The sequence below is a fragment of the Delphinus delphis genome, chromosome 18, assembly GCF_949987515.2.
Source record: "Delphinus delphis chromosome 18, mDelDel1.2, whole genome shotgun sequence".
NCBI classification, from domain to species: domain Eukaryota; kingdom Metazoa; phylum Chordata; class Mammalia; order Artiodactyla; family Delphinidae; genus Delphinus; species Delphinus delphis.
This window is the reverse complement of record NC_082700.1, coordinates 69,331,745-69,359,681: the sequence shown is the minus strand read 5'-3', so window position 1 is coordinate 69,359,681 and position 27,937 is coordinate 69,331,745. Positions and strand designations below refer to the sequence as shown.

General features: G+C 38.1%; 1 protein-coding gene across 2 annotated transcripts in view; it reads left to right on the top strand.

Moving 5' to 3' along the window:
• Positions 1–27,937, top strand: part of FGF14 (fibroblast growth factor 14) — a 615,927-nt gene that overhangs the window by 487,411 nt on the left and 100,579 nt on the right. For both annotated transcript variants that reach the window (XM_059995780.1, XM_059995781.1), the window contains exons 2-3: positions 10,775–10,885; positions 16,894–16,997. In XM_059995780.1, coding sequence (XP_059851763.1) covers positions 10,775–10,885; positions 16,894–16,997 — 215 coding nt within the window. The remainder of the gene's footprint in view (positions 1–10,774; positions 10,886–16,893; positions 16,998–27,937) is intronic.

Sequence of the window (27,937 nt, the reverse complement as noted above, 5' to 3'; positions counted from 1 at the left end):
ATTCAAGAAATATACATTGCATAGCTCTCATTTATCTAGACCCAGGAAATGCCATGGTGAGCAATGTAGTACATTTCAGTTTTCCTTATGAAACTTACAGTCCAGGTTGGAGACAGACATCAGTGATACAAGTGCACAAATAAACGTGGAATTAAAGTTATGAATTATAGAGCAGAATGTTAACGTCTGTTTAATCTTGGTGGGTGCATGGATGTAGGTTGTGTTGCTTTCTCTATCTTTTAATGTATTAATAATATTTCAAAGTGAAATCATTTTGATGTTTACAAAATGTTACACCTATAAAGAATGCTGCCATAAAAGCATTCCAAAGAGGAGTCTGACGTCTTCCGAGGTGTCAGGCAAGTGCCCCAAAGGAAGTATTGATGGAGTCAAACTTGGGAAGAAGAAAAAGGAGTAATTAGGCAAAGTCATGTGCACGTGGGGTTGTGTGCACAGGTGCGCAGGGGAGCATCTCTAGGGAAGTGGATGTATTTGAGACACGTAAGGTTAAGGGAACAGGATAAAGGTGGGAGATTATGGGATCTTTGTAGGCAGCCCACAGTGACCCAGGTTGGGCTATGCACTGAGGATGGCGTGGGAACAGTAGAAACCAAGGTTGGGCAGATAGGATGGTGCCCCACTGCTGCAGGGTGTGAGTAATTCAGCGGGTATTGGAGAGTGGCTACATATTTCCTCATCTGATGGATTGGAACAGGCATACTGCAGGTTTTAAGACCACCTAGGAGAGGCCACTAGGGGCTGAACTGCTGCTGGTGGTGAAAATAGAAAAAGGGAAAAGAGTGAAGGAGATTTTGAAGACAGCATCTGTAGGAATTGGACAACCCATTAGGTGGAATAAAAAAGGCAAGCGTGGTGTTGGTCTTAGGGGGTTGACACTGTTAACATCAGTGTCATGTCAGAAGTTGACTTCTGGCTGAAGTTGGTGGAGATGAGGGAATTAAAGTGAAAATGATACTGTAGGAATTTAAATGTATACATTATTAAATTTATAATTTTGGTGAGGGTTTTATGGGTAGAGATTTATTGGAAATGTGGCCAATGGCAAAGTAGGGCAGATCTTAGAAGAGATTTTCAAGAAATTTGGTCATTTCTAACTTTATGTTATTGCTTTATATTATAGATTCAGCTCCAAGTATGCAGGGTTAGGGGTTAGACACAGCTAGAGATAACCTTCGAGAACCTAGTTTAAAAAAGCAGATGAGTTTGTATTTTAAGTTTTTAAGATGTTTAATTCGATTGTTCGATTTTTACAGGCCACATGATTTAGTAGCTAAGTGGGCAGGATCATGTCAACCCCAGCTTTGCACTTATTAGTCATATGTTCTTTGTCAAATTAATTCATTGTTCTGTGTCTTCACTTTCTCATCATCAAAATGGGCTTCCTATTAAGTAAGTTGTGGTGAAAATTCAATGAGTCAATCCTGGCACCTGAGAAGAACACAGTCGATGTTATTACGGTTTCTAAAACAAACAAATAACGTGAAACTATGTAAATAGAAATCAATTTGGTTTTTCTTGTCTTAAAATTAAATAAGAACTCAAAAACACAATTTCATGTTTCGCTGGTACTTTCGTATCAGACATGAGGTGTGATGATGACAAATTAGGCCCTTAACCTCATGTCCTTCAGGTTCGCTTCTGTTGTCACAAATGGCAGGATTTCCTTCTCTTTTATGGCTGAATAATATTCCATTGTGTATCTACACCACATATTTTTTTTATCCCTTCATCTATTGATAGACACTTAGGTTGTTTCCATGCTTTGGCCACTGTGAACAATGCCTCAGTGAACATGGGGGTGCAGACATCTCTTTGAGATCCTGATTTCACTGCCTTTGCATGTACACCCAGAAGTGAGATTCCTGGATCAAATGGATCATATTTCTATTTTCTATTTTTTGAGGAACCTCCATCCTGTTTTCCACTGGGACTGCACCTATTTTACATCGCCACCAGCAATGCACAAAGGTCCCCTTTTCTCTACATCCTCTCCAATGTTTGTTCTCTCTTATCTTTTTTTAATACAAAAAACAAAAGAGAAGGGCTCTCGCTGTGTACGTGTGAAAGGGACTTTGCGGGGGTTATGGGTCTTCTCACTGCCTTGCCTGATGTACTTAATTCAAGTGCAGAAGATATAGTTGCTACGATATAGGATCACTAAAAATAAGTGATCCAGAACATAAAGGTTTTGCAGAAAAACTGTCAATCTCTAAAATGCTCTATATGTTTTCATGGCAACTAAGAATCCCTACCCTTGTCCGCGCCTTTGTTCCCTTCCTTTTCTGTGCTACCTATTTTCAGTGACAAGCAAAAATATGATGCAGCAAAACTAGGAAAAGTCCTCAGTACTTAAAGGGTCAGTAGCCCAGCCAAGTCTTATTGGATGATGGGCAGATTAAGGCACAAGAGTAATTTTTTCCACTAATGCACATCTTAGAATTATGTGATTTTTAAAATTATATACTACAGAGTAAGGAACATACATGACACAATCCTAATAATCACGTAGATGTTTCTTTTCAAAATCCTGCTCTTCCAAAAACACCTGTATTCTAACATGCTTGATCACATGAATGCTGTGATTTTCATGTATTATTTTCCAGGTTTTCTTCAATATCACAGTATCTTTGAAGAAAATCTGTGTACCATGGGGTCATTTTTCAAATTCAGATATACATAGAAACAGATGCTCTCACTTTCTAATTTCTTGAGAACTAAACATAAGGCTGAGGATATTCTGTTTTGAATAGCTTTTTATGTTTGTTTTTGCATGTGGCTTTTTTTGTGTGTTTTCAGCTGTTTGAAGTCCATCATTTTATGATTGATTACAAGATGCTCTGTTTCATCATTCTGTAATATCCTCCTGTTTTGACAGCATGATCGCATTTGCATGTCCTATTCAGGGGTTGTGGAGAGATGCCAGTTGCCATGGCGGGGATTCTGATGCCCCCCATCAAATCTAGTCATGACATGAGGATGGCCTTTGAAAAGCCACATGCAAATGTTTATTTTCAAAGGTACAATTGGCTCTTTGTGAAGCATCGGATCACTAGACTGGCTATCTTTTAGATGAATCATCTAATGAGAAGTATGTTACCATCTAACTTCCCTTTTGTTTTTTTTTTTTTTTTTACATCTTTATTGGAGTATAATTGCTTTACAATGGTATGTTAGTTTCAGATTCACAACAAAATGAATCAGTTATATATATACATATGTTCCCATATCTCTTGCCGCTTGCGTCTCCCTCCCTCCCACCCTCCCTATCCCACCCCTCCAGGCGGTCACAAAGCACTGAGCTGATCTCCCTGTGCTATGCGGCTGCTTCCCACTAGCTATCTACCTTACGTTTGGTAGTGTATATATGTCCAGGCCTCTCTCTCGCTTTGTCAGTTTACCCTTCCCCCTCCCCATAGCCACAAGTCCATTCTCTAGTAAGTCTGTGTCTTTATTCCTGTTTCACCCCTAGGTTTTTCATGACATTTTTTTTCTTAAATTCCATATATATGTGTTAGCATACGGTATTTGTCGCTCTCTTTCTGACTTACTTCACTCTGTATGACAGACTCTAGGTCTAGCCACCTCATTACAAATAGCTCAATTTCGTTTCTTTTTATGGCAGAGTAATATTCCATTGTATATATGTGCCACATCTTCTTTATCCATTCATCCGATGATGGACACTTAGGTTATTTCCATCTCTGGGCTATTGTAAATAGAGCTGCAATGAACATTTTGGTACATGACTCTTTTTGAATTATGGTTTTCTCAGGGTATATGCCCAGTAGTGGGATTGCTGGGTCATATGGTAGTTCTATTTGTAGTTTTTTAAGGAACCTCCATACTGTTCTCCACAGTGGCTGTATCAATTTACATTCCCACCAACAGTGTAAGAGGGTTCCCTTTTCTCCACACTCTCTCCAGCATTTATTGTTTCTAGATTTTTTGATGATGGCCATTCTGACTGGTGTGAGATGATATCTCATTGTAGTTTTGATTTGCATTTCTCTAATGATTAGTGATGTTGAGCATTCTTTCATGTGTTTGTTGGCAGTCTGTATATCTTCTTTGGAGAAATGTCTATTTAGGTCTTCTGCCCATTTTTGGATTGGGTTGTTTGTTTTTTTGTTATTAAGCTGCATGAGCTGCTTATAAATTTTGGAGATTAATCCTTTGTCAGTTGCTTCATTTGCAAATATTTTCTCCCATTCTGAGGGTTGTCTTTTGGTCTTGTTTATGGTTTCCTTTGCTGCGCAAAAGCTTTTAAGTTTCATTAGGTCCCATTTTTTATTTTTGTTTTTATTTCCATTTCTCTAGGAGGTGGGTCAAAAAGGACCTTGCTGTGATTTATGTCATAGAGTGTCCTGCCTATGTTTTCCTCTAAGAGTTTGATAGTTTCTGGACTTACATTTAGGTCTTTAATCCATTTTGAGCTTATTTCTCTGTATGGTGTTAGGGAGTGATCTAATCTCATACTTTTACATGTACCTGTCCAGTTTTCCCAGCACCACTTATTGAAGAGGCTGTCCTTTCTCCACTGTACATTCCTGCCTCCTTTATCAAAGATAAGGTGACCATATGTGCGTGGGTTTATCTCTGGGCTTTCTATCCTGTTCCATTGATCTATATTTCTGTTTTTGTGCCAGTACCATACTGTCTTGATTACTGTAGCTTTGTAGTATAGTCTGAAGTCAGGAAGCCTGATTCCTCCAGCTCCGTTTTTCGTTCTCAAGATTGCTTTGGCTATTCAGGGTCTTCTGTGTTTCCATACAAATTGTGAAATTTTTTGTTCTAGTTTTGTGAAAAATGCCAGTGGTAGTTTGATAGGGATTGCCTTGAATCTGTAGATTGCTTTGGGTAGTAGAGTCATTTTCACAATGTTGATTCTTCCAATCCAAGAACATGGTATATCTCTCCATCTATTTTTATCATCTTTAATTTCTTTCATCAGTGTCTTATAATTTTCTGCATACAGGTCTTTTGTCTCCTTAGGTAGGTTTATTCCTAGATATTTTATTCTATTTGTTGCAATGGTAAATGGGAGTGTTTCCTTGATTTCACCTTCAGATTTTTCATCATTAGTGTATAGGAATGCCAGAGATTTCTGTGCATTAATTTTGTATCCTGCTACTTTACCAAATTCATTGATTAGCTCTAGTAGTTTTCTGGTAGCATCTTTAGGATTCTCTATGTGTAGTGTCATGTCATCTGCAAAGAGTGACAGCTTTACTTCTTTTCCGATTTGGATTCCTTTTATTTCCTTTTCTTCTCTGATTGCTGTGGCTAAAACTTCCAAAACTATGTTGAATAAGAGTGGTGAGAGTGGGCAACCTTGTCTTGTTCCTGATCTTAGTGGAAATGCTTTCAGTTTTTCACCATTGAGGATGATGTTGGCTGTGGGTTTGTCATATATGGCCTTTATTATGTTGAGGAAAGTTCCCTCTATGCCTACTTTCTGCAGGGTTTTTATCATAAATGGGTGTTGAATTTTGTCAAAAGCTTTCTCTGCATCTATTGAGATGATCATATGGTTTTTCTCCTTCAATTTGTTAATATGGTGTATCACGTTGATTGATTTGCATATATTGAAGATCCTTGCATTCCTGGAATAAACCCCACTTGATCATGGTGTATGATACGTTTAATGTGCTGTTGGATTCTGTTTGCTAGTATTTTGTTGAGGATTTTTGCATCTACGTTCATCAGTGATATTGGCCTGTAGTTTTCTTTCTTTGTGACATCCTTGTCTGGTTTTGGTATCAGGGTGATGGTGGCCTCGTAGAATGAGTTGGGGAGTGTTCCTCCCTCTGCTATATTTTGGAAGAGTTTGAGAAGGATAGGTGATAGCTCTTCTCTAAATGTTTGATAGAATTCGCCTGTGAAGCCATCTGGTCCTGGGCTTTTGCTTGTTGGAAGATTTTTAATCACAGTCAATTTCAGTGCTTGTGATTGGTCTGTTCATATTTTCTATTTCTTCCTGATTCAGTCTTGGCAGGTTGTGCCTTTCTAAGAATTTGCCCATTTCTTCCAGGTTGTCCTTTTATTGGCACAGAGTTGCTTGTAGTAATCTCTCATGATCTTTTGTATTTCTGCAGTGTCAGTTGTTACTTCTCCTTTTTCATTTCTAATTCTATTGATTTCAGTCTTCTCCCTTTTTTTCTTGATGAGTCTGGCTAATGGTTTATCAATTTTGTTTATCCTTTCAAAGAACCAGCTTTTACTTTTATTGATCTTTGCTATCGTTTCTTTCATTTCTTTTTCATTTATTTCTGATCTGATTTTTATGATTTCTTTCCTTTTGCTACTTCGGGGTTTTTTTGCTCTTCTTTCTCTAATTGCTTTAGGTGCAAGGTTAGGTTGTTTATTCAAGATGTTTCCTGTTTCTTAAGGTAGGATTGTATTGCTATAAACTTCCCTCTTAGAACTGCTTTTGCTGCATCCCATAGATTTTGAATCGTCGTGTCTCCATTGTCACTTGTTTCTAAGTAGTTTTTCATTTCCTCTTTGATTTCTTCAGTGATCACTTCGTTATTAAGTAATGTATTGTTTAGCCTCCATGTGTTTGTATTTTTTACAGATCTTTTCCTGTAATTGATATCTAGTCTCATAGCGTTGTGGTCGGAAAAGATACTTGATACAATTTCAATTTTCTTAAATTTACCAAGGCTTGATTTGTGACCCAAGATATGATCTATCCTGGAGAATGTTCCATGAGCACTTGAGGAAAATGTGTATTCTGTTGTTTTTGGATGGACTGTCCTATAAATATCAATTAAGTCCATCTTGTTTAATGTATCATTTAAAGCTTGTGTTTCCTTATTTATTTTCATTTTGGATCATCTGTCCATTGTTGAAAGTGGGGTGTTAAAGTCCCCTACTATGAATGTGTTACTGTTGATTTCCCCTTTTATGACTGTTAGTATTTGCGTTATGTATTGAGGTACTCGTATGTTGGGTGCATAAATATTTGCGGTGGTTATATCTTCTTCTTGGATCAATCCCTTGATCATTATGTAGTGTCCTTCTTTGTCTCTTCTAATAGTCTTTATTTTAAAGTCTATTTTGTCTGATACGAGACTTGCTACTCCAGCTTTCTTTTGGTTTCCATTTGCATGAAATACCTTTTTCCATCCCCTTACTTTCAGTCTGTATGTGTCTCTAGGTCTGAAGTGGGTCTCTTGTAGACAGCAAATATATGGATCTTGTTTTTGTATCCATTCAGCCACTCTGTGTCTTTTGGTGGGAGCATTTAGTCCATTTACATTTCAGGTAATTATCGATATGTATGTTCCCATTCCCATTTTCTTAATTGTTTTGGGTTCGTTATTGTAGGTCTTTTCCTTCTTTTGTGTTTCTTGCCTAGAGAACTTCCTTTAGCAGTTGTTGTAGAGCTGGTTTGGTGGTGCTGAACTCTCTCAGCTTTTGCTTGTCTGTAAAGGTTTTAATTTCTCCGTCAAATCTGAATGAGATCCTTGCTGGGTAGAGTAATCTTGGTTGCAGGTTTTTCTCCTTCATCACTTTCAATATGTCCTGCCACTCCTTTCTGGCTTGCAGAGTTTCTGCTGAAAGATCAGCTGTTAACCTTATGGGGATTCCCTTGTGTGTTATTTGTTGTTTTTCCCTTGCTGCTTTTAATATGCTTTCTTTGTATTTAATTTTTGACTGTTTGATTAATATGTGTCTTGGCGTATTTCTCCTTGGATTTATCCTGTATGGGACTCTCTGTGCTTCCTGGACTTGATTTAACTATTTCCTTTCCCATATTAGGGAAGTTTTCAACTATAATCTCTTCAAATATTTTCCCAGTCCCTTTCTGTTTCTCTTTTTCTTCTGGAACCCCTATAATTCGAATGTTGGTGCATTTAATGTTGTCCCAGAGGTCTCTGAGACTGTCCTCAGTTCTTTTCATTCTTTTTTCTTTATTCTGCTCTGCAGTAGTTATTTCCACTATTTTATCTTCCAGGTCACTTATCCATTCTTCTGCCTCAGTTATTCTGCTATCGATCCCATCTAGAGTATTTTTCATTTCATTTATTGTGGTGTTCATCATTATTTGTTTCATCTTTAGTTCTTCTAGGTCCTTGTTAAATGTTTCTTGCATTTTGTCTATTCTATTTCCAAGATTTTGGATCATCTTTACTCTCATTATTCTGAATTATTTTTCAGGTAGACTGCCTATTTCCTCTTCATTTGTTAGGTCAGGTGGGTTTTTATCTTGCTCCTTCATCTGCTGTGTGTTCTTCTGTCTTTTCATTTTGCTTATCTTACTGTGTTTGGGGTCTCCTTTTTGCAGGCTGAAGGTTCGTAGTTCCTGTTGTTTTTGGTGTCTGTCCCCAGTGGCTAAGGTTGGTTCAGTGGGTTGTGTAGGCTTCCTGGTGGAGGGGACTAGTGCCTGTGTTCTGGTGGATGAGGCTGGATCTTGTCTTTCTGGTGGGCAGGTCCACGTCTGGTGGTGTGTTTTGGGGTGTCTGTAGGCTTATTATGATTTTGGGCAGCCTCTCTGCTAATGGGTGCGATTGTGTTCCTGTCTTGCTAGTTGTTTGGCATAGGATGTCCATCACTGTAGCTTGCTGGTCGTTGAGTGAAGCTGGGTGCTGGCGTCGAGATGGAGATCTCTGGGAGATTTTCGCCGTTTGATATTATGTGCAGCTGGGAGGCCTCTTGTGGACCAGTGTCCTGAAGTTGGTTCTCCCACCTCAGAGGCACAGCACTAACTCCTGGCTGCAGCACCAAGAGCCTTTCATCCACACGGCTTCTTAATTTGGCATGATTCGTTGTGTATTCATGTATTCCACAGATGCAGGGGACATCAAGTTGATTGTGGAGCTTTAATCCGCTGCTTCTGTGGCTGCTGGGGGAGATTTCCCTTTCTCTTCTTCTCACAGCTCCCAGGGGTTCAGCTTTGGATTCGGCCCCACCTGTGCGTGTAGGTCGCCGGAGGGCGTCTGTTCTTTGCTCAGACAGGAAGGGGTTAAAGGAGCCACTGACTCGGGGGCTCTGGCTCACTCAGGCAGGGGGTGAGGGAGGGGCACGGAGTGCGGGGCGGGCCTGCGGCGGCAGAGGCCGCAGTGACGTCGCGCCGGCGTGACGTCGCGCCGGCGTGACGCGCGCAGTGCGTTCTCCCGGGGGAGTTGCCCCTGGATCACGGGACCGTGGCAGTGGCAGGCTGCACAGGCTCCCCGGGAGGGGGTGTGGATAGTGACCTGTGCTCGCACACAGGCTTCTTGGTGGCGGCAGCAGCAGCCTTAGCGTCTCATGCCCGTCTCTGGGGTCCGCACTTTTAGCCGCGGCTCGCGCCCGTCTCTGGAGCTCCTTTAAGCAGCGTTCTTAATCCCCTCTCCTCGCGCACCAGGAAATAAAGAGGGAAGAAAAAGTCTCTTGCCTCTTCGGCAGGTCCAGACTTTTCCCCGGACTCCCTCCCGGCTAGCCGCGGTGCACTAACGCCCTGCAGGCTGTGTTCGCGCCGCCAACCCCAGTCCTCTCCCGGCGCTCCGACTGAAGCCGGAGCCTCAGCTCCCAGCCCCACCCGCCCCGGCGGGTGAGCAGACAAGCCTCTCGGCTGGTGAGTGCCGGTCGGCCGTGATCCTCTGTGCTGGAATCTCACCGCTTTGCCCTCCGCACACCTGTTGCTGTGCTCTCCTCTGCGGCCCCGAAGCTCCCCCACTCGGCCACCTGCAGTCTGCGACCGCGAAGGGGCTTCCTAGTGTGTGGACACTTTTCCTCCTTCACAGCTCCCTCACGCTGGTGCAGGACCCGTCCCTATCCTTTCGTCTCTGTTTATTTTTTTCTTTTGCCCTAACCAGGTACGTGAGGGGTTTCTTGCGTTTTGGGAGGTCTGAGGTCTTCTGCCAGCGTTCTGTAGGAGTTGTTCCACGTGTAGATGTATTTCTGGTGTATCTGTCCCCTTTTGGTTTTAATAAACTTCCACTGCCCTCAACCTCAAGCCATTTGGGCCAAGAATCAAAAGCCATATTGTACAATTTTACTGTCCTTTTTAGTTGTATAAGTTATATAGGATTATCTTTTTAATTATCATCTAATTTGTCTAGATTATGGCCAGAGAGCTTACGTTTGTTATTGTGTCTTGCCCTGAGTTCAGAAGTTGATTTACACATTTTCCTATGGATCACACATAAGTACACAGATGTTTCTGTGCAAGTTAGGGTGACCATTTAGACATCAAAGAAACACCCTCCATATCAGGGCTTTTTCTAAGAATGTGTACCAAATGTTAGTGTGACTTTTTTTTAATACAGCTTTTTCACATTTTGGAATTCCTTGTCAAATTAAGTAAAAAGCCTTTAACAATGTTTCTTGTTAAAGAAGTCTTTAACAAGGTTAAGAAGCCTTTAACAAGGTTTCTTAAAGCCAGAAGTTTGCAAAACTCTTGTCCTGCCATTCTGAATCATATTAGTTTAAACTATTAAGCTAGTTAGTTTAGGACTTAACTAATAACTAAACTAACAGATTAAGTAGTTTAATCTTTTAAGTAACCAACCATTTAAATACACACATATCAGTTTCATAAAATGACCTATTAGCTTCAGCTGATGACTGCAGTTTCTTCACCTTCTGTGATTAGCATCTTCCAGGTTTGAGAAATACAGAGACATCTGGGAAACATAAAATAAAAGGTGCTATGTCCATAAAATACCCTCTTACTTCTGAAAAAGAAAGAAAAGAAACAGAAAAGAAAAAAGAAATTCAATTGTGACACATTGTGAGGCTTATGACCACTATGTTTGCCTTTCAGATCCCCAGCTCAAGGGTATAGTGACCAGGTTATATTGCAGGCAAGGCTACTACTTGCAAATGCACCCCGATGGAGCTCTCGATGGAACCAAGGATGACAGCACTAATTCTAGTAAGTGACAACCTCAGGCCACCAGTGAACACAATTGGTAGAAGATACACTGCTACTTAAATGACTTTTAAAAATACACTTGCAAATATTGGGTTATGTTCATTCATTTTTACAAATGTTACCCAATAGAATGCCATTGACAATTTTACTTGGACCACATGGCTGGAAATATTCATAGAGCCACAAAAGAAACCTGTCATTTTAAGAGACGTATTAGTTAATCTTTTCAGGTTTTTTTTCCAAACAGTTGTCATATCCAGCATTATTGTTACTTTAATCTCATTATCATCAAAGTCAAGTAACTACAGTAACACATTCAGGTGAAAGTTGATTACATGTTTACTTTGGAAGTTTTATCTTTATTAGGCCTGTAGCTTCTTAATGATAACTGGAAATTCAAGAGTTACAAGGATTAGTTGTTTCAAATAATAGAAATGTTATGTTTCAAATAATAAAAATATTATTTTTATAATTCTTTGTGTTCAACAAGAAAAGATAATATCTTTCTTTATAGAGAGAACATGAAGGCTGTGTGCTTTTAAATGCATTGTACAAATTGTTTATTTGATAAAATTGGATCTGTGCTTTTATTTATTTTTTTAAATTAAAAAGCCACCCACTTTCCCTTGTTTTAATGTCTGTCTTCATTTTACTATTTCTTTATATATAACTTTTCTTTGTATTTTTATTCTGGTGCCCAGCCCTCTTGTTCAATTGTGTTTTCCTTTCCCATTTTCTGTTCATATTGGCCTCTGATTCCCTTTAGTTTAGCACATCAGTTCTAAAATAGACACACTTTTTATTGCTCAGGAGAATTAGTGAAAAGCAAAAATTGATTTTATTAGAAATATTTAATCACATATTACTAGTAGATATGAATCTTTTCATTGATTTATCGTTTATCCTTCATATACAGAACATCATTCTATGGAAAGAAGGAGGCTTTGAATACATATAACCAAATTATAGATTCTTCCTGTTTTAAAGTCTAGTAATCAACTGTTGAGAAGCACTGATTCTGAGAGCAGCTAATGATATAGACTATTTTTGCATTTGGTGTTGCTAAGTGAAATATCAATATTTTCCCAGCCATTGTGTTTATCTTTTAGACTTTGGATGTCACTTCATTTTTAATTTTTCTTTCAATTTTAAATATTTTATTTGTTTATCTACATTCTCCTATTCAATGTTTAATCTTTTCCTCTCTTTGTTTATATTATGTCATCCTTTTGTACTTTAAATTTTTCCCTGTCATATTTGTTCATTGATTTTTGTTCGCTTTATTTCCTCTTTTGATTTAGAAAAAGAGAAGGTAAAGCAATTCAGATACAGAGAAGAAAGAGAAGACATTTTTATTCATAAGACTGATGTCAAACATTGTTTACTTTTTGGGATTTTGATATTAGGTTGAACTTTTAAAATCATCAGCACTTGACCGTCTTTGACCTACAAAAGATGTCAGTTTCTTCTGATTCATGTTAATACATATATATCTGCTCATTTTCCTTTCCCCACTTTTAACTCCTTACCCATTCTTTGACAAAACGCATTCTCTTTTTCTTACATCTTACAGTCATGGGGGTCATGGACTTTAGAGACTCCTAAGTTCTGATGTCTTCAATGTCCTCTGATTTTCTTCAGCCAGAGTCTAGTAGAGCACGAGAACAAGTTTTTCATAACTATGGTTATGATAAGAGCTATGACACTGATCTATCAGACCAGAGGTTGATGCCATCCATTTTGACAAAGTTTTCAAGAAAGGAAATATACTATAGCCGTATGAAAATGCTGCTTAGTTGGACTTCCTGGGAAAATAATTTCCTTCAAACAAATGGTTTATGAGTTTTTTCCCTACCTTCTCCTTTTGTTTTTGTAATGCCAGACAAATTGGTTATTTTTCATTATGGACTCAATATCGAGTTAAGAAGTGTCAAGTAGACACTGTCTTTTAAAAGCATATTGCTTCACAATTGAGTAAGCAGCACAACATTTCCTAAATTGTGAAAGTACAGATGTAGACATTATACACACACGTGATTATAGCTGGTTATCTGCATAATATTAAACACTAGACTGGAAAGCTGAGATAGTAAAAGATACTAGACCTTCTGTTCCCGAATGTATGAGGCTTCTTTCCTCCTATTGTTTAACTGCACCGGAGGAACAAGAATCTCTGGGTGGCTCGTGAAATCCTTTCTAATCCCCTCAGATACTGGTGAGGAACAGTTCTGGGAACCAAGCAGGAACAGGAGCCCCAGTGGACAAGCAAATCAGAACCAAATCAGAGTGACCTCACTAGAGGGATTTCGATTCCTATGCAAAGATCTGGCCCACGGTTTCTTTTCTTACAAGTTACCATTGCATTTTATGTGCCCTTTAAGCCAGTTAGGTTAGTTTCTTCACCATTTCAACATTTGCAAAGACAAAGCAGAACAGAATAAAACAGTCTGAGATAAATGTTTCCTTCTCAAAAGGTTATAAAAATTGGATGATTGTAAAATTTAATAAAACTTGGCAGATTGTAGCAGCTTTATAAAAGCAGCGGGAATTACTAATTAACTCTACTTTTGTGTACTATCACCATCTTAATTGAAAAACACAGTTTTTTAGGATGAATTTTAAGATATTTTCTTTTGTCTGGTTTATCACAGTAATCTTCTACTCCTAGGGAAATGGTTAGCCCTGAAAAGTGTTCTTTAGAAATGGGGGTGAGCATCAGAGATGCTGACAGACAGGTCCTCATTAGAGCACTGCCCTTTTTTCTTGAGGAAGGCTATGATGTAATAATTCACAAACACATTCCATTTTTTTATATTTCTCTGAATGCAAAACAAGGATTAGTCATCTATAGATAGGAAAAATAAAGAGAAATAACCTACACGTCACCCTGATGCCATCCCAAAAGTCGTCAAATGACAAAACTGAGGCTTGAATCTTCCAATTTTCGTGATTTGAGCTCAATAAATAGCCCACTACTAAATATGAGATTACTTAAAACTAGGTAAAGTCGAACCAACCTGCTCAGCTTCCTTTGTCAAAAAATTTAAATGTGTTGGAAAGGAGAAAGGCCTGCAGGCGAACCTGATACTAACCTCCTCTCAGGCTTAACAGTCTGAGATCTAGAACTATCTGGGCAAGAAAATGGTCCTAGTAGAGAGGTACTGGAGCAACTCACCTGCTTACCTAGGCTTGCACGTGCCCTGGAAAGATCTTTCACAAAAGGTAGTGAGTGCCTGGCTTACCTCATCACCACACTCATTTTCCGGGATGTGTTTCTTTAAAATTCTTAGAGTTTTCCTTCTATCTACTAAAGGTCAGCATTACCATGACTATGGTATTTGATTAGGGAGTGGTTTGCTTCCCCAGTTTGCTTCTGGGGATGCCCCGGGGTTTTTCTTGTGCTCTTAAACTTCTTTGTCCCCATTACCAGATACTGCAAGCAGAAGAGGACTATAGAAATATCCATATGCAATAACTATTGCAAGATCAAAGCCTCATACAAACCAATCCCTCTCACCTTAGAAGTTCCCAACCTGATAACTTGCTGTTTGAAAATGGCCTGTCACTCACAGTGCCCACTCCCCGAAAGGCCTTAGGAGGGTGTTTCTTACCTTGGCTGTAGGTCGGGGTCATTTGAGGAGCATTTGTTTTTAAAAATTCGTTGTGCCCTAAACCCACTCCCAGAGACTGATTTAATTCCATTGGTCTGGAGTTGGGCATGGCCACCCTATTTTATGAATACAGCTAGTTTTAAAGTGCAGCCAGGGTTGAATGAAATTCACTATTCTATGGAGACTGGAGTGTTCCGCAGAATGAACAAAGTAGCATGGACATCTTCATTATTCTTACTCCCCTAGGTCTTGTGATATTGCTTTATAATTATGTTATATACAAAAAGAGGGAAAAAAACGTAATGATGTTTCATTCAGTGTGGGTATCTGTGGTTTTGATTAGCGCCATGGTTCAGTCATGGTCAGCTCTGAATAGGCTTCCACGTTACGGTGGTTCTGTGGATTCACTTTCCGTTTTCATCCTGTAAATTGTAATAACTATTATTTTAATTATTATTCAGGTTACAACCAAAATCCTAGGGAGGGGGACAGGTTTTTTTTTGTACAGTCATTTTAGACTATCTTCTATAATTTTACTCTTTCCCATACTGTGTTATTTTAGTGAGTTCTTGATACACTTACCTTCTAGGATTATTCCATCTGGCCTATATCAATTATATGGTACCTACAAATACCATTAGATATGTATGAAGGTTAGAATAGTTACGTTTGAATAGGTTAGGATAGAATAGTTTGCATGGATAGATGTACAATTATGGTTTTCAAAAAAACTTTTGCACATAAATCAGGAATTACCCTATGATGCCCATCCTTTCAAAATATAAGGGAGATGGGACAGTTCAGGTATTATAGAAAACAGTGAAAATGGCCAATGGCTTTCTCCCATGAAGAAGGAATACTGAGAGTTACCATGACACAAATACTCAATAAATCCACACTCACGTTTAATATTAACTAATAGAAATAAGCAAACAGAAGCCTTGTTCCTCCATAAGGATATCATAAGCCCCTAGAATCCAACAGAAGACAGTCCAGTGTTAGTTTGCATCATGAAAGCTAATATCCACCTAATCATATATGCCCCTGAGTGTTCTTGCAGGATAATTTTTTAGGGCCATGGCCTGCCATTTTCCTTTCATCATCTGAGTAGCACAGACATCTTGAGATCTCAAGATCAGTAATAGGTAATAATTGGAAGAGAGGGCATAATTTTCCCCTACCCTATTCAGAGAAAACATGTGCCTTGGAATTAAATAGAACACAATTTAGAAAGTCCATTTAAAATTATGTACTGAGTAAACCTATCGATTTAAGTCAAAATTGCCCACATTTTTGAAACTATGTATCTTTTGTGGAATAAAGGTGAGAGCCTTAACCTAAGATATTTTACTTGTACATTTACTGCGACATTTTAGTGTTTTCATTGCCTCTTCTGGCCTGGTTCTATTACTTAGAATTAGACTTGAATTAAGAACTAGAATGGGAGCAGATAACCTCCCATAATTAACAGTTATCTTATAAATGTGTCTCTGATAAAATCTCCAAAATCATCCAGCAGTTCTCACCAAGAATGGTGCTAGAATACCCGCTACACAGTCACATGTAACCATGGCATGGAAATGCATTATTAAGGATGTTAAGACTTTTTTTAAAAAAAATCAGTGATAACATTGCTGTCTGCACAATGTAAAATATACGTAAAAATACATTTCTGTCAATAAGAGAAGAAACAGGACATGGAAACATGAGTGTTTATCTCTGTCGTGGGTAAAATTGAATACTTTTCCCTCTTTGTTTTAGTTTTCACTCATAGTTTTATGAACTATTAATAAAGAAAATTATCTATGAAATTTGCATGCCATTCAGTTTGAGTAGTTCTTTCTAAATTTAGCACATTGGCAGGTGCACATCATTTCTGGGCTCTGCTGGCATATCATGTTGGTTCTGCAAGAGTAATTTAGTTTTGGAATTACCTTTTAAACTTCTTGCCTGTCCTACATTGCAGTGATGAAGCAAACCTTCTACTTAAAAGACCAGAATAAACACTCAACTTGGGCTCTTAAAATTCTGCTTTTTCAGAATCTTCGTAGCTTATTTCTTTTGGTATCAAATGGTGTCAGAGACTGTGATACTATAATCACGATTACAGGCTTGATTCTAGAATCACAATTACAGGCTTGATTCTGTTTATTATGCCATCAGTTCTTCAGAATGCTATAGGGAGACTGCTAAGATCTATAAATTGGAGCTCAAGTGCAAATTTTACTTGTAACAGAAACTTCTTAAATAGAGTAATAAAAGTTACTGAATTGGAACTTCTCAGAAGGTTGTAAGAAACATAATGTTTCTCAAATAGAACAAATGAGACAGAGAAAAGTGATGGGGATGCTTTGCTTCTTCCTGCCCTTTGGTGACAGACTGTCTTTCTCTTAACAGCACTGTTCAACCTCATACCAGTGGGACTGCGCGTCGTGGCCATCCAGGGAGTGAAAACAGGGTTGTATATAGCCATGAATGGAGAAGGTTACCTCTACCCATCGGTAAGTAGCATGCCCAAGATATTGGCCGTTCATTCAATGTCTGCAAAATAGCGAGAGCATCAACCACAAAAGTGAGAAAGTTCTGTCTCATGACTCTCATTTTTGCTTTAGTATTTGACCTTTACTGCAGTGCTGTAGGAGCTATTAATTCATTAGTCATCAATGTTTGATAATATCAGTGTATCAAGTGGAAGAGTTATATCACCTCTTAAAATTGTGCATTTGCATATTTTTATATGTCCCAGTTCACAGAAAATTGAGCAATTTTGAAAGCGTTGATATTCATATAATCTTTTTCTACTGTTTAGAATTGTGCTTGTCTTAGGGAGTTTCTTGTAAAAGATTATTTTATAAAAAGAAACAGAATAAATGGGAATTCTACAAAAGTAAATTTAGGAGAGATTAGTTCTTTTAAAAGTGAGAATTCAGATTGAGTAAATGCTTTATTGGGAAAATAATTCTATTATCAAAATGTATATTGCATTTAAATTTAAGCAAGTCTCGGTTTTGTGTTCATGTGTACTAGTAGCTGGGCACCTTCTAGTCTCTTCTGTAATATTTACTGTTTACAAATAATTCATATCCAGGTATACTGTGTCCATATATTATAATGCAGCTAGAATTCATATCTGTCACAAGTCCAAGCAATAGAGACTTAGATGAAAATACTTCTTTCCATTATTCCTTGAGCAAAAGTGGATAAAATCATGGAGCCTCAAAGAAAATTCTCTTATTTAGGTTTGCATGTCATCTTAGTATAAATTCTTTAAAACTCTGTTGTTAAATATCATCACCAAAAAAACCACATGTAAACATACATACGTACACACACACACCTAAAACTTAAGCAGAGAAGAAGCATCCTCTGGGGCCTCCCATGCAATGTGATATATTTTCTTCAGCAAATCCGGGAAATCTGTCAAAGAAGATGAAATGTGAGCTGCAGATTCCCTTCGTGGTGAGCTGGGAAATACTCTTGTCATTTGGAACCTTCCTCCACCTTCCCTGAAGGGTGTTCCTGCACACAGACCTGGGCCCTACATTATGCAAATTGCATTCTGTTTCACAAGATGAATATTCAACATACTGGGAGCAAGAGGAAGCTAGAATTCCCTATCTCCCCTTTAGGAAGAATTCGATTCAGATAAAGATCATTTTCTAGAGATACCTTATTTCAGATAAAAGTCAGTTTCATTGATTTGACATTTGTTCTGTTATTTTTGTTTCTTTTACCCGCAAGTAATCTCTGAGATGCCTAAAAATTATTAGATGCAGTTTCTGCCATAGCTTCTAGTTCTGTTTCTGCTGATGATTTTATCATGTTGTCCTGCTGAGGTATATGCATTGATGTAGGGGAAATGTAAATGTTTGTTTGATCTTTTTGCTTCTGAGATGCTTTCTGTTTTCTTGTGATGAGGTTGCACATGTATGCCGTTTTTCTAAAAGGTAGAGAATATCATCGTGAGTATGTGTCTTAGCTTAACATCCAAGTGCTGGTTCTGTTCAGTGCAGTCTAAGTGGTGCAGCAAGAATAGAGTGAGGACAGAGCTAGCTGCCCAGTCCAGTCCTCGGCACCTTAAATATGGCCTTTCCACCCAAAAATCAGATCTGTGGGCAGCACCTGCCCTAGGATTAGTCCCAGTAACACCATCAAGCTTTTTATCTGACCCATTGTTTTCTACTCTCACCTTCCAGATTCTCCAGGTTCTTGGCTTCTGTGCCTCCCTTTTGGTGTCTTGATTCTCTGATTTGCAGATCTTGGTTTTCTCTTCTCATTTTTGACTCTTTGCTCTGAACCCAGGACCTGGTAAGGAGCGCTCTATTCACCCAGCCTTACCCTAAAACGTCCCCTGCCCAATCCAGGCCCTTAGAATCCCCAGCATCCTGTAGGAAAAGGATTTAGATAAAAATTGAATGCGATTTCCAGTTTTTACTAATATTCTACGGTTAGAGTGCTCTGTTTATTTCAAGGTAATGAAATTTGAACTTCAAATATTTCAGGGAAAAAGAATGTTTTCCCACATTCAGTCCTTTATTCCATAATTAGTTTCTGAGAACCTACTAAAATAATAATCTAGAACAACACAATAGAACAATTACTATAATATGTAATAATAATAATGGTTAATATGTATCTAGTGCACTCTGCCTAGCACTGTTCTAAGTGCATTACAGTCTTAGCTCATTTAATTCTCCCAACCAATTAAGCAAATATTGTTAAAATGATAATCCTGATGAACAGAGAGCTTAAGAATCTGTGCAGTCACCCAGGGAGTAGACAGAGAAGACAGGATTTGAGCCTTATTAGTCTGACTCATTAGCTTACATTTTTAACTGTTTCACTGTACTGCTTTCATGCGCCAAACAGTTTTCATAATATGGTCTGGCACCCATTCTAAGAAGAAGTTATAAACACAAGATGATGTAATAAAAATCTTTAGAGAATGTTACCTAGGGAAGAAACTTAATTTCAATTATTAAGAAGTATCATTTGAAATATAATCTGTTTCCTTTGGAGATTCTCAAGTTAAAAAATCGTAGAAAATGATATTTATCGGAGGAAAGGTTGATATTATATACTGGGTGCTTAATATTCTTAAAATGTATCACAGGTAACGTTTGAGCTTAAATTTTTAAAGCCGACGTGGTTAACCCAACTAAGAAGTTTTGAACTAAGCTGAATAGCTTTTTGAAAAGGAAAACTCCACTCAAGCTAAGATTTAAAGGAAAAAGTTAATGAAGATTGAAGTCCGAGAAACAAAGGAATCTGTTTTAAGCTTATGCCCACTTTAAAAAGATCAAATTAGACTAGTGTCTGATATGAGACCGCTCTCATTGAGGATCTGTAAATTTAGAATGTAGGCAATAAAATACTCAGATCATTCAAAGTGAGTTCCGTTAAATGAAGGTCACACTAGGGATCTGACTTGGAGTGTATATTCCTCTATTTGTATTTCAGGAGGTGACTCTCATAATCCCTTGCCATCCAAATAAAGATATTTAATTTGTCAGATAATTCCACCTCAGGGGGATGAAAGAAGGTATCTTGACTGAGATGTAAATAATCACAATTCCGATGCTGAAGGTACTTGTTACCTGTGGAATCTCTTCTTCAGCATGACAAGAGTCATTTCTTTTGTGGTCATAATGATTGTAATATGTTCCTTGAAGATGCCTCTCAAGAGATTTGATGTTAGATACAAACAGTTTGCTTGAAGATAGAATGCAGGCTGCATGGTCACAGAACAGAAACTGACAAGGAAATACTTTTTTAAAGAATAGTTTAAAATGATATTTAGGAAGAATGCATGTTGACCAACTATAAACCATTTATAGTGCACTTGTATTTCTGTGCCCATGGAGTGATGTGTGAGTTCTTTGCTCATCCCTGATATCCATCTTGTCTCTGAATAGCATCTCTGGACATCCATCCTCAGGAAACTGGTCACTATTTATCCCAGTGCTGGTGGGGTACCCTAGCCATGCCTCCCAGTGTTCTGATTTTCTTTAGGTACCAGGCAGTACATGAGATTAATCATGTAATCTGAGCTACAGTGACTGTCACTGGCCATCACTATCCATTGCAGGTGAGCCAAGGGCCTCAGTAGCATCTGATGACTGCTCATCCTGGGGACCAGCCTTTTGTTCTTTGATGTGACCCCTGGGAGCCAGGAGGCAAAACTATAACTGAGCAGGTTTCCATTCATCTGGTTACACAGAGGTGCCCCTTCCATTTTTCATCTTTCATTCTTCGTCTCTCTGAATGGGTCAATTTCTTTATCTTAAAAGTATATTAAATTTGAGATGATTGTTAATGTCTTTGTTATTCTAAGAATCTATGGCTCTATATGCATGTTTTTCTGCACAAACAATATCTAACACCTTTTGAGAATGTATATATGTGTTGTGTGTGTGTGTGTGTGTGTGTGTGTGTATATATATATATATAATTTGTGTGTATCTAGTTTGTATGTGTTTCAGTGGAATTACACATTGTGCCTAAATTACACACACATTTATTTCCATGATTACAGTTCTGATCAGAGTGTTTCTATTTCTTTGTATGAAATGTTAAATAATAGTTTTAAAATTTACACCTATTCTAAAGGTTTACTTACCATGCTGAATATATATTTCTTTTTTTATCAAGTTTTCCTATGGTCTCTTCCACATTATGACTCAGTTGGATATATCATCCAGGCTCAAAATGGCTATTATCCTTTCTTGGTATTTTGGCTCAGATAATTTCTAGTAATAAGAAAGCAACTATAGTGCTTCAGTTAATTTCTCTCCAGCATTCATGTAGTTCCTATGACCCTGAATACTGATGCACAGAATATGATTGATTATGACAAAGGCGAGAATGCCGTCGTTCTACTTAAGGTCACTTACCAGAAGGAAAAAACAATTTAGAAACAAAAGCAAATGGTAGACTACATATAACTAATTTTAAGTCGTCTTTGGACAAAAGGAAAACGTGAAACATCCTATTCTTCTACTGTTAGGTTGATAGTAGGCAATAAAAATAAATAAATAGACGTTCAGGCTCTCCAAGTTCCAGTGCCATTTTGTGGAATTTGGAGGAAGGAATTGAGGTTGAGATGGAGAAGACACTAATAGGAAGAAGAGAGAAAAAAAGAGAAGTGAAAAGAAAAGGAGATAATAAATCAGCAGTAGGAAGATGCGTTAGGCAGCATTGGGGAAAAGGGGGAGAAAAGAAAGAGAATGAAGGGAGGATGGGAAAAGGAAACGGCCAAGGGAAGAAAATGGGGAAGATACATCACAAGGAGGGGAGAGAGGGCAGGTCACACCTTCACTCCCTCCATCACATGCCTGGAATCCACCTGACTCCTGGCTCCGGCCTCCCACTATGGGGTGGAGAAAACAAAATCCTCCTTCTAGAAGCACAGTCTGGAGTTTCCAATCACACCTAAAATATTTTTTCTTCTCTATCCCCATAACCACTTTCACCTATTTCCCCTTCCAGAATGGTAGCTATGCCTGGTTAGTATTGTAGCTGTGTTTAACTTCCAAAGGATTATACCTGTAAGAATTAGTGGAAAGAGGTGAGTGGCAGTGTGAAAACCGTTGCAGTAGTCCAGGTGAGGGATGCTGAGTGTATTCAATGGAATATTATCAGCCTAAAGAAAGAAAGAAACCTGCCGTTTTCAACAACATGGATGAACCTGGAGGGCATTATATTAAGTAAAATAAGCCAGACACATAAAGAAAAAGCTGCATGATCTCACTCGCGGAATCTAAACAAGTCAAATACATAGAAGCAGAGACTTGAACTGCAGTTGCCAGGGGCAAGAAGGTAGGGGAATGGGGGAATAAAAGAAAAAGAAAGAAAAAAGAGGGAATTAAGTAGAAATTGCAAACCGCAAACATGTGTTTTCTTTGGACAGACTGTGTGTGTGTGTGTGTGTTTGTGCATGCACACACACACACATACACACACACTGTGATCTGAATGCCTTTAGGTTGGGCAAGTACTCTACAGTCTACAGTTTGGCCACAATGACAACTACTTCTTTTTTTTCTTAATTTTTATTGGAGTATATTTGAGTTACAATGTTGTATTAGTTTCAGGTGTACAGCAAAGTGAATCAGTTATACATATACATATATCCACTCTTTTTTTTAGATTCTTTTCCCATATAGGCCATTATAGAGTTTCCTGTACTATACAGTACGTCCTTATTAGTTATCTATGTTATATATAATAGTGTGTATATGTCAATCCCAATCTCCCAATTTATCCCTCCCCCCACTTTATCCCCAGTAACCATTAGTTTGTTTTCTACATCTGTGACTCTACTTCTGTTTTGTAAATAAGTTCATTTCTAAGGGAAGACACTATATACACAGTAACTTTGTTTCTACACACATGTTAACTTTGTTTCTGGGCCTAGAGACACTGGTGTTGGCAACCTGGGAATTAAGGGACTGGAAAGGATGAGAGATATTTGAAAGTGTTTCTTGGGGAGTTATGGGAAGAACTCTGCAGTTGTCTGGGTAGGGGAGGTGACGGAATCACGGCTCACTCTGGTATGATTAACTCAGAACCTGGTGAGCTGTGACACTTCCCTGGAAGAAAACAAAACCCAGAAGGAGGAGGGAGCCTGGGTGGAGGAAGATGCTGCATTCAGTTTTGGAACCAGGATTTCCAGGTGGGTTATAATCCCAGTGCTGGATGCTGACTCATGTATCCTGGAAGAATCACACCAAAGGGCTGTCTTAAGAATGGTGTGCAGATGGAGAAAGAATCGTTCTGTGACGGATGGTGATTGTTTTCCTTTTCCTGCTGAATGTCAGACAAGTTGCAGAAATAGGGTCAACAGCATCTGCATGGATGAAGTTAGATATTAGAAAGAACATTATTAAGTATCATAACTTCTTGAAAAAGCGTTCTAATATATTTTGCTTGATTTCTAAATATACGGAATCGATAGAGGCAATTTTGGACACCGGGTAGTAGAGCAGTGGACTAGCTGAGTAAATTCATAACTTGTGCCTTTACAGAAACGCTGCTAATAATATGGGAACAAAGTATCAGGCCTTTGGAGATTCTTATAGTAACTCGCAATCCTCATTATACATAAGACTTACTCAGATATCATTGTAAATATCCAGATCCCAGGACATTAACCTAAAAGTTTCCCACTCAGTGAGTTCGATACTCCTCAAAATCAGAATCTTGAATATGTGTCCCAGGCATTTCTAACACACGTGCCTGAAGGAGTCCCCCTTGAGAAACAAGGGTCTGCATCACTGTCTCAGGAGCTGTGACTCTGAGATGACATGATTTTATATTTACCATTGCTTTATGATGATTGTTATTGTTGTTATTTACAAATTCATGGTCCAGTTCAAGCCCCTTTGAAGTCAGCAGAATGATGTGACCATAAGTAGTGCTCGCCTGTCCCACTGATCAAATGAGCTGGCCTTTGAGGAACTGCACAGAGAAAAGACCCAGCTGTGATCACTCTGCTCAATCTGGAAAGAATAGGACAAGAAATGTGTCCTTGAGCATCAAGATAATATAGGGAAAGACAGGAATCTTGCTGAGACTTGAGAAAATGAAGTAAGAGAAATAGAAACAAAGACATTGAATTTGCAACTAGTAACAGCTGGTTTGCAAACTTGAAAGAAAACTAATCTCTTCACCATGTGAAAAGCTCAGGGGTTCCCCCTGAGATGATCAGCCTGGGGCCATCGTGCTCTGCTGACCTGAAGGGCTGGCTCAGAACAAGGACATCCTGTCAGAGCAGGTTTTCAATGACAACAAAGCTGGGTTGCTTCAGAAGTGAACTCTTTTTAGGATTTTTTAAAAAAAATTACTTATAAAATAAATATATCTGTATTTAATAAATTGTGTATTTTCCCTAAGCCTCTGTTTCCTCGGAGACAAGTCTGTTTTCCTCTAAGCAGGACCTTCCCACACAAGTCCCATTTCTGGAACAAAGGAGGCCTCCTTCTGCCCTAGACAATCAGCAGGTTCCTGATGCTTGGAACTTCTTTTCCGGGTCCTGTGAAGAGAGTGGGGTGATCCCATGTGGGCCCACCATTATATAAATTTCTTAACTATACCAAAGCCCCTACACCTCACAAAAATTAAACACATATGTCTGATAACAAGAGTGTGCAAGAAATATATAGAAGATCATCTCTGCTCAGTATAATTGTTCAGCACTTAAATATAGGCTGAAGAATCAAGCACTCTGTAGAGTTGTGTATAATCATAAATTCATTTATTTGCTCATTCAAATCAACCAGTATTATTGTATGCCTCCCACTGACAGCTATTGTGCTGTATGTATGTGCTGGAGCTTCAAAGATACGTGAAAAATTCCCGATTTAAAAACAAACAAACCAACAACCAAAACCCTCTAAAGTCCAATAGATATGAGGAAATCATTCAGAGGGCATCTTCACTAGATGAATTCTAAGAGTCTTTTCTCCGAACCTGCGATTCCATGATTATGTTTGTACGTTTCCTATCACTCCTTTGATAGTGGTGGGTACGTAGCACGTCTTCAATCTGTAGTTCTTGATTGCTTATTGTTAAGGTGGAATCAGTTTCACCAGCAAATTTTATGAATCTATTCCTTGAGTGCCTTCCTTGTTCATGCTATTTATTATGCATTCCACTTATCTTTTTTCCCCACAAAAAAACATTAAGCATCAGCAAAGAAGATAGGAGTCTGTTAATTTCTCGAGTTAGAATTGCAGAAAAGCACTTATTTACACATTTCCTTTCCTGAAAGGGCATGATAAACTCACAGAGGCAGAACCCGGATATGCAATGTCTGCCTCTGTAACATGGTCATATTTACATTAATGGGTGAGTGGTAATGCTGTCTTCACCTTAAAAAAGAATCTCAAGGCAAAAAAGTAAACCCTGATTTCTAGTAAATTGTCGCTACCACTTGAACAATTTAAAGCAAGAGCATGAATAATGATAATTAGAGAAAGGACTTCATTGTTTCTATATGTTCATAAGTGATATACTTGTAGTGTCAAAGAAAAAATATCATTGCATTTTGCAATTTTATCCTACTTTACTCTAGGGTGAAAACTATAAAATACTGTAGATAGAAACAAAATTTAGGTTAGATCTAAATGTTTCAATTTTTTAAAAACCTGTTATTTGTAGAGGATGGATGGTAGATGGTGAAAGGAGTTTTTATATGTAAGGAATTTCAAACACTACCTGAAAAATTGAGTCCTAAATCAATAGATAATATTTGAGAACGAACTATCTCTTTGTTTTCATTCTCCACACCATGAAAAAACTTTTGCAAAAAAACCCCAAATACATAAATGCTAAGAAGGCCGATATACCATATAATGAATGACAAATCAGCTCTAACATTAAAGCAGTAATTAATACTACTAAAATTGGGGGAAAATTGTGATTCTTTAAAAAATTGTGTATGTGGAATGCCTCCTTATTGAAATTGTATACACCATCCACCCAAGTAAAGTTGAAGGAGTTTGTTTCTGATTACATATTTTACTTTTAGAGAATTCTTTCTATTTCTGGGAATGGGGTTGTATGTAAGCTACTTGCCAGGGACTCTGAGAACCCATGATCCATGAGTTCAGGGTGGGCTCTGAACAGAAATTCGGTGTTTCTATCAGTTTCTTCAATGCAGCCCATTTCTAGTAATTTACATTCCATTTCTTAGTTACTGGGAATTAATAAGAAATATTATTTAGGGCTTCCCTGGTGGCGCAGTGGTTGAGAGTGGACACGGGTTCGTGCCCCGGTTCGGGAAGATCCCACGTGCCGCAGAGCAGCTACGCCCGTGAGCCATTGCCACTGAGCCTGCACATCCGGAGCCTGTGCTCCGCAACGGGAGAGGCCACAACAGTGAGAGGCCCGTGTACTGCAAAAAAAAAGAAATATTATTTAGAAAATAATTCATAAAACTATGACTCATTTTTTTCCAGAGAAACTACTATAGTTACCATTACTGAAAAACCAAATTGGCTGTTTTTCTTCACATTATTTACTAAAATTGGAAAAATTGTTCCTATAGTGAAAACTATATTGTTCACATATATAGTTTTTGTATATGTGAACTCCATACATTTTAACTTTGAATTATTTCTCTATATTATGGAAGGGTGTTTTGTGCTCTGAGCTACTTAGGGTTTCACTGAATGTTGGCTGTTTGTCTTAAGGTGATGTATTCAATTTGGATTGCAAGTTCGTGGAAAGGTACATAGTGTACTTCTGAGTAAGGACATAGTAGATCTCTTGAGAGTTTTATTTGGAGTTAGATATTGGTTTTAAGATCTGACAACTACATGAAATGAAGAGATGAGTCACTTGTTAATAGGTACATCTCAACCCATGCAAAAGCATCATAATTGGTTGTTATTTGCTGTCCCAGTAGAGAAAGATACTGAATGGGAACGAGATATTTTTGTGAGGCTTTGGAATTGCTACATCTCTGACAAGATGGAGATATTTTATTTGGTTATTAATCCTGGATCCAGGGCACTATTTAGCAGAAATAGGTATTTGGACAACCAGGAAACATTATTCTACTTTACTCTTATGCTGGTACAAATAGTACCGAAAGGTACTAGCCTGACAAATGGTGAATACTGGTTTATGTCATAAGAGGAGGAGCTTGCATCCATGTCACGCAAGAAATTAGCTGTGAATGCCTTTCACAAGGGCATCGTGACAGGGGGTTGACCTTCACTGACTACCCATTTGTGTTACATTCTCCAGTTAACTCATCTGTCTCTCAACTCGGAACCCTTTATAACACTGTTTCCACTCTCTAAACCTGAGGCTGAGTGCATAAGAGATCCAGATCCTTGTCATGGCCAATTATTTTCCCTTAAGAGCTGCATATTTATTGTGGTATGGAAACAACTGTATTTATTAGGAGGCACGTAAAATGCTCACAGTGCAAAGATGCACATTCATTTGCAAGCACCTCCTCTGCAATCAGTACTTATTACTCACATTATTTTTGCTATTGTGTTAAATGGTAAAAAAAAAATTATGTAACTTCAGAAGGAATAATGACACCTGCATTATTCATTATTTAAATATTGCCATTTAACGTTTTGCTTTCTATCCTATAACCAGCAATTAACGTTATCGATAGAAGCAATGGAAAAACATTTTTGTATTAAGAACTTGCAATTTAGATAACTCTACTTACCATATACCCAACTCCTACATTGGTTTTATTCCAATTTCAATTAGAATTCTATGTTTCTTGCAATATTAATAACAGAAAAAATCAACTTTCAAACTGTTCAAAAGTTCTCTAGACAACTTTTACCTAGGGATGAGGTAAGAGGCATTCTCTTAATGTCCATGGAGAAATAAACTCTAATGTGAAATATCATATTAATATAAAGGAGGAAATTATTAAGAAATTGTTCCACAGGTACCATAAATGGGT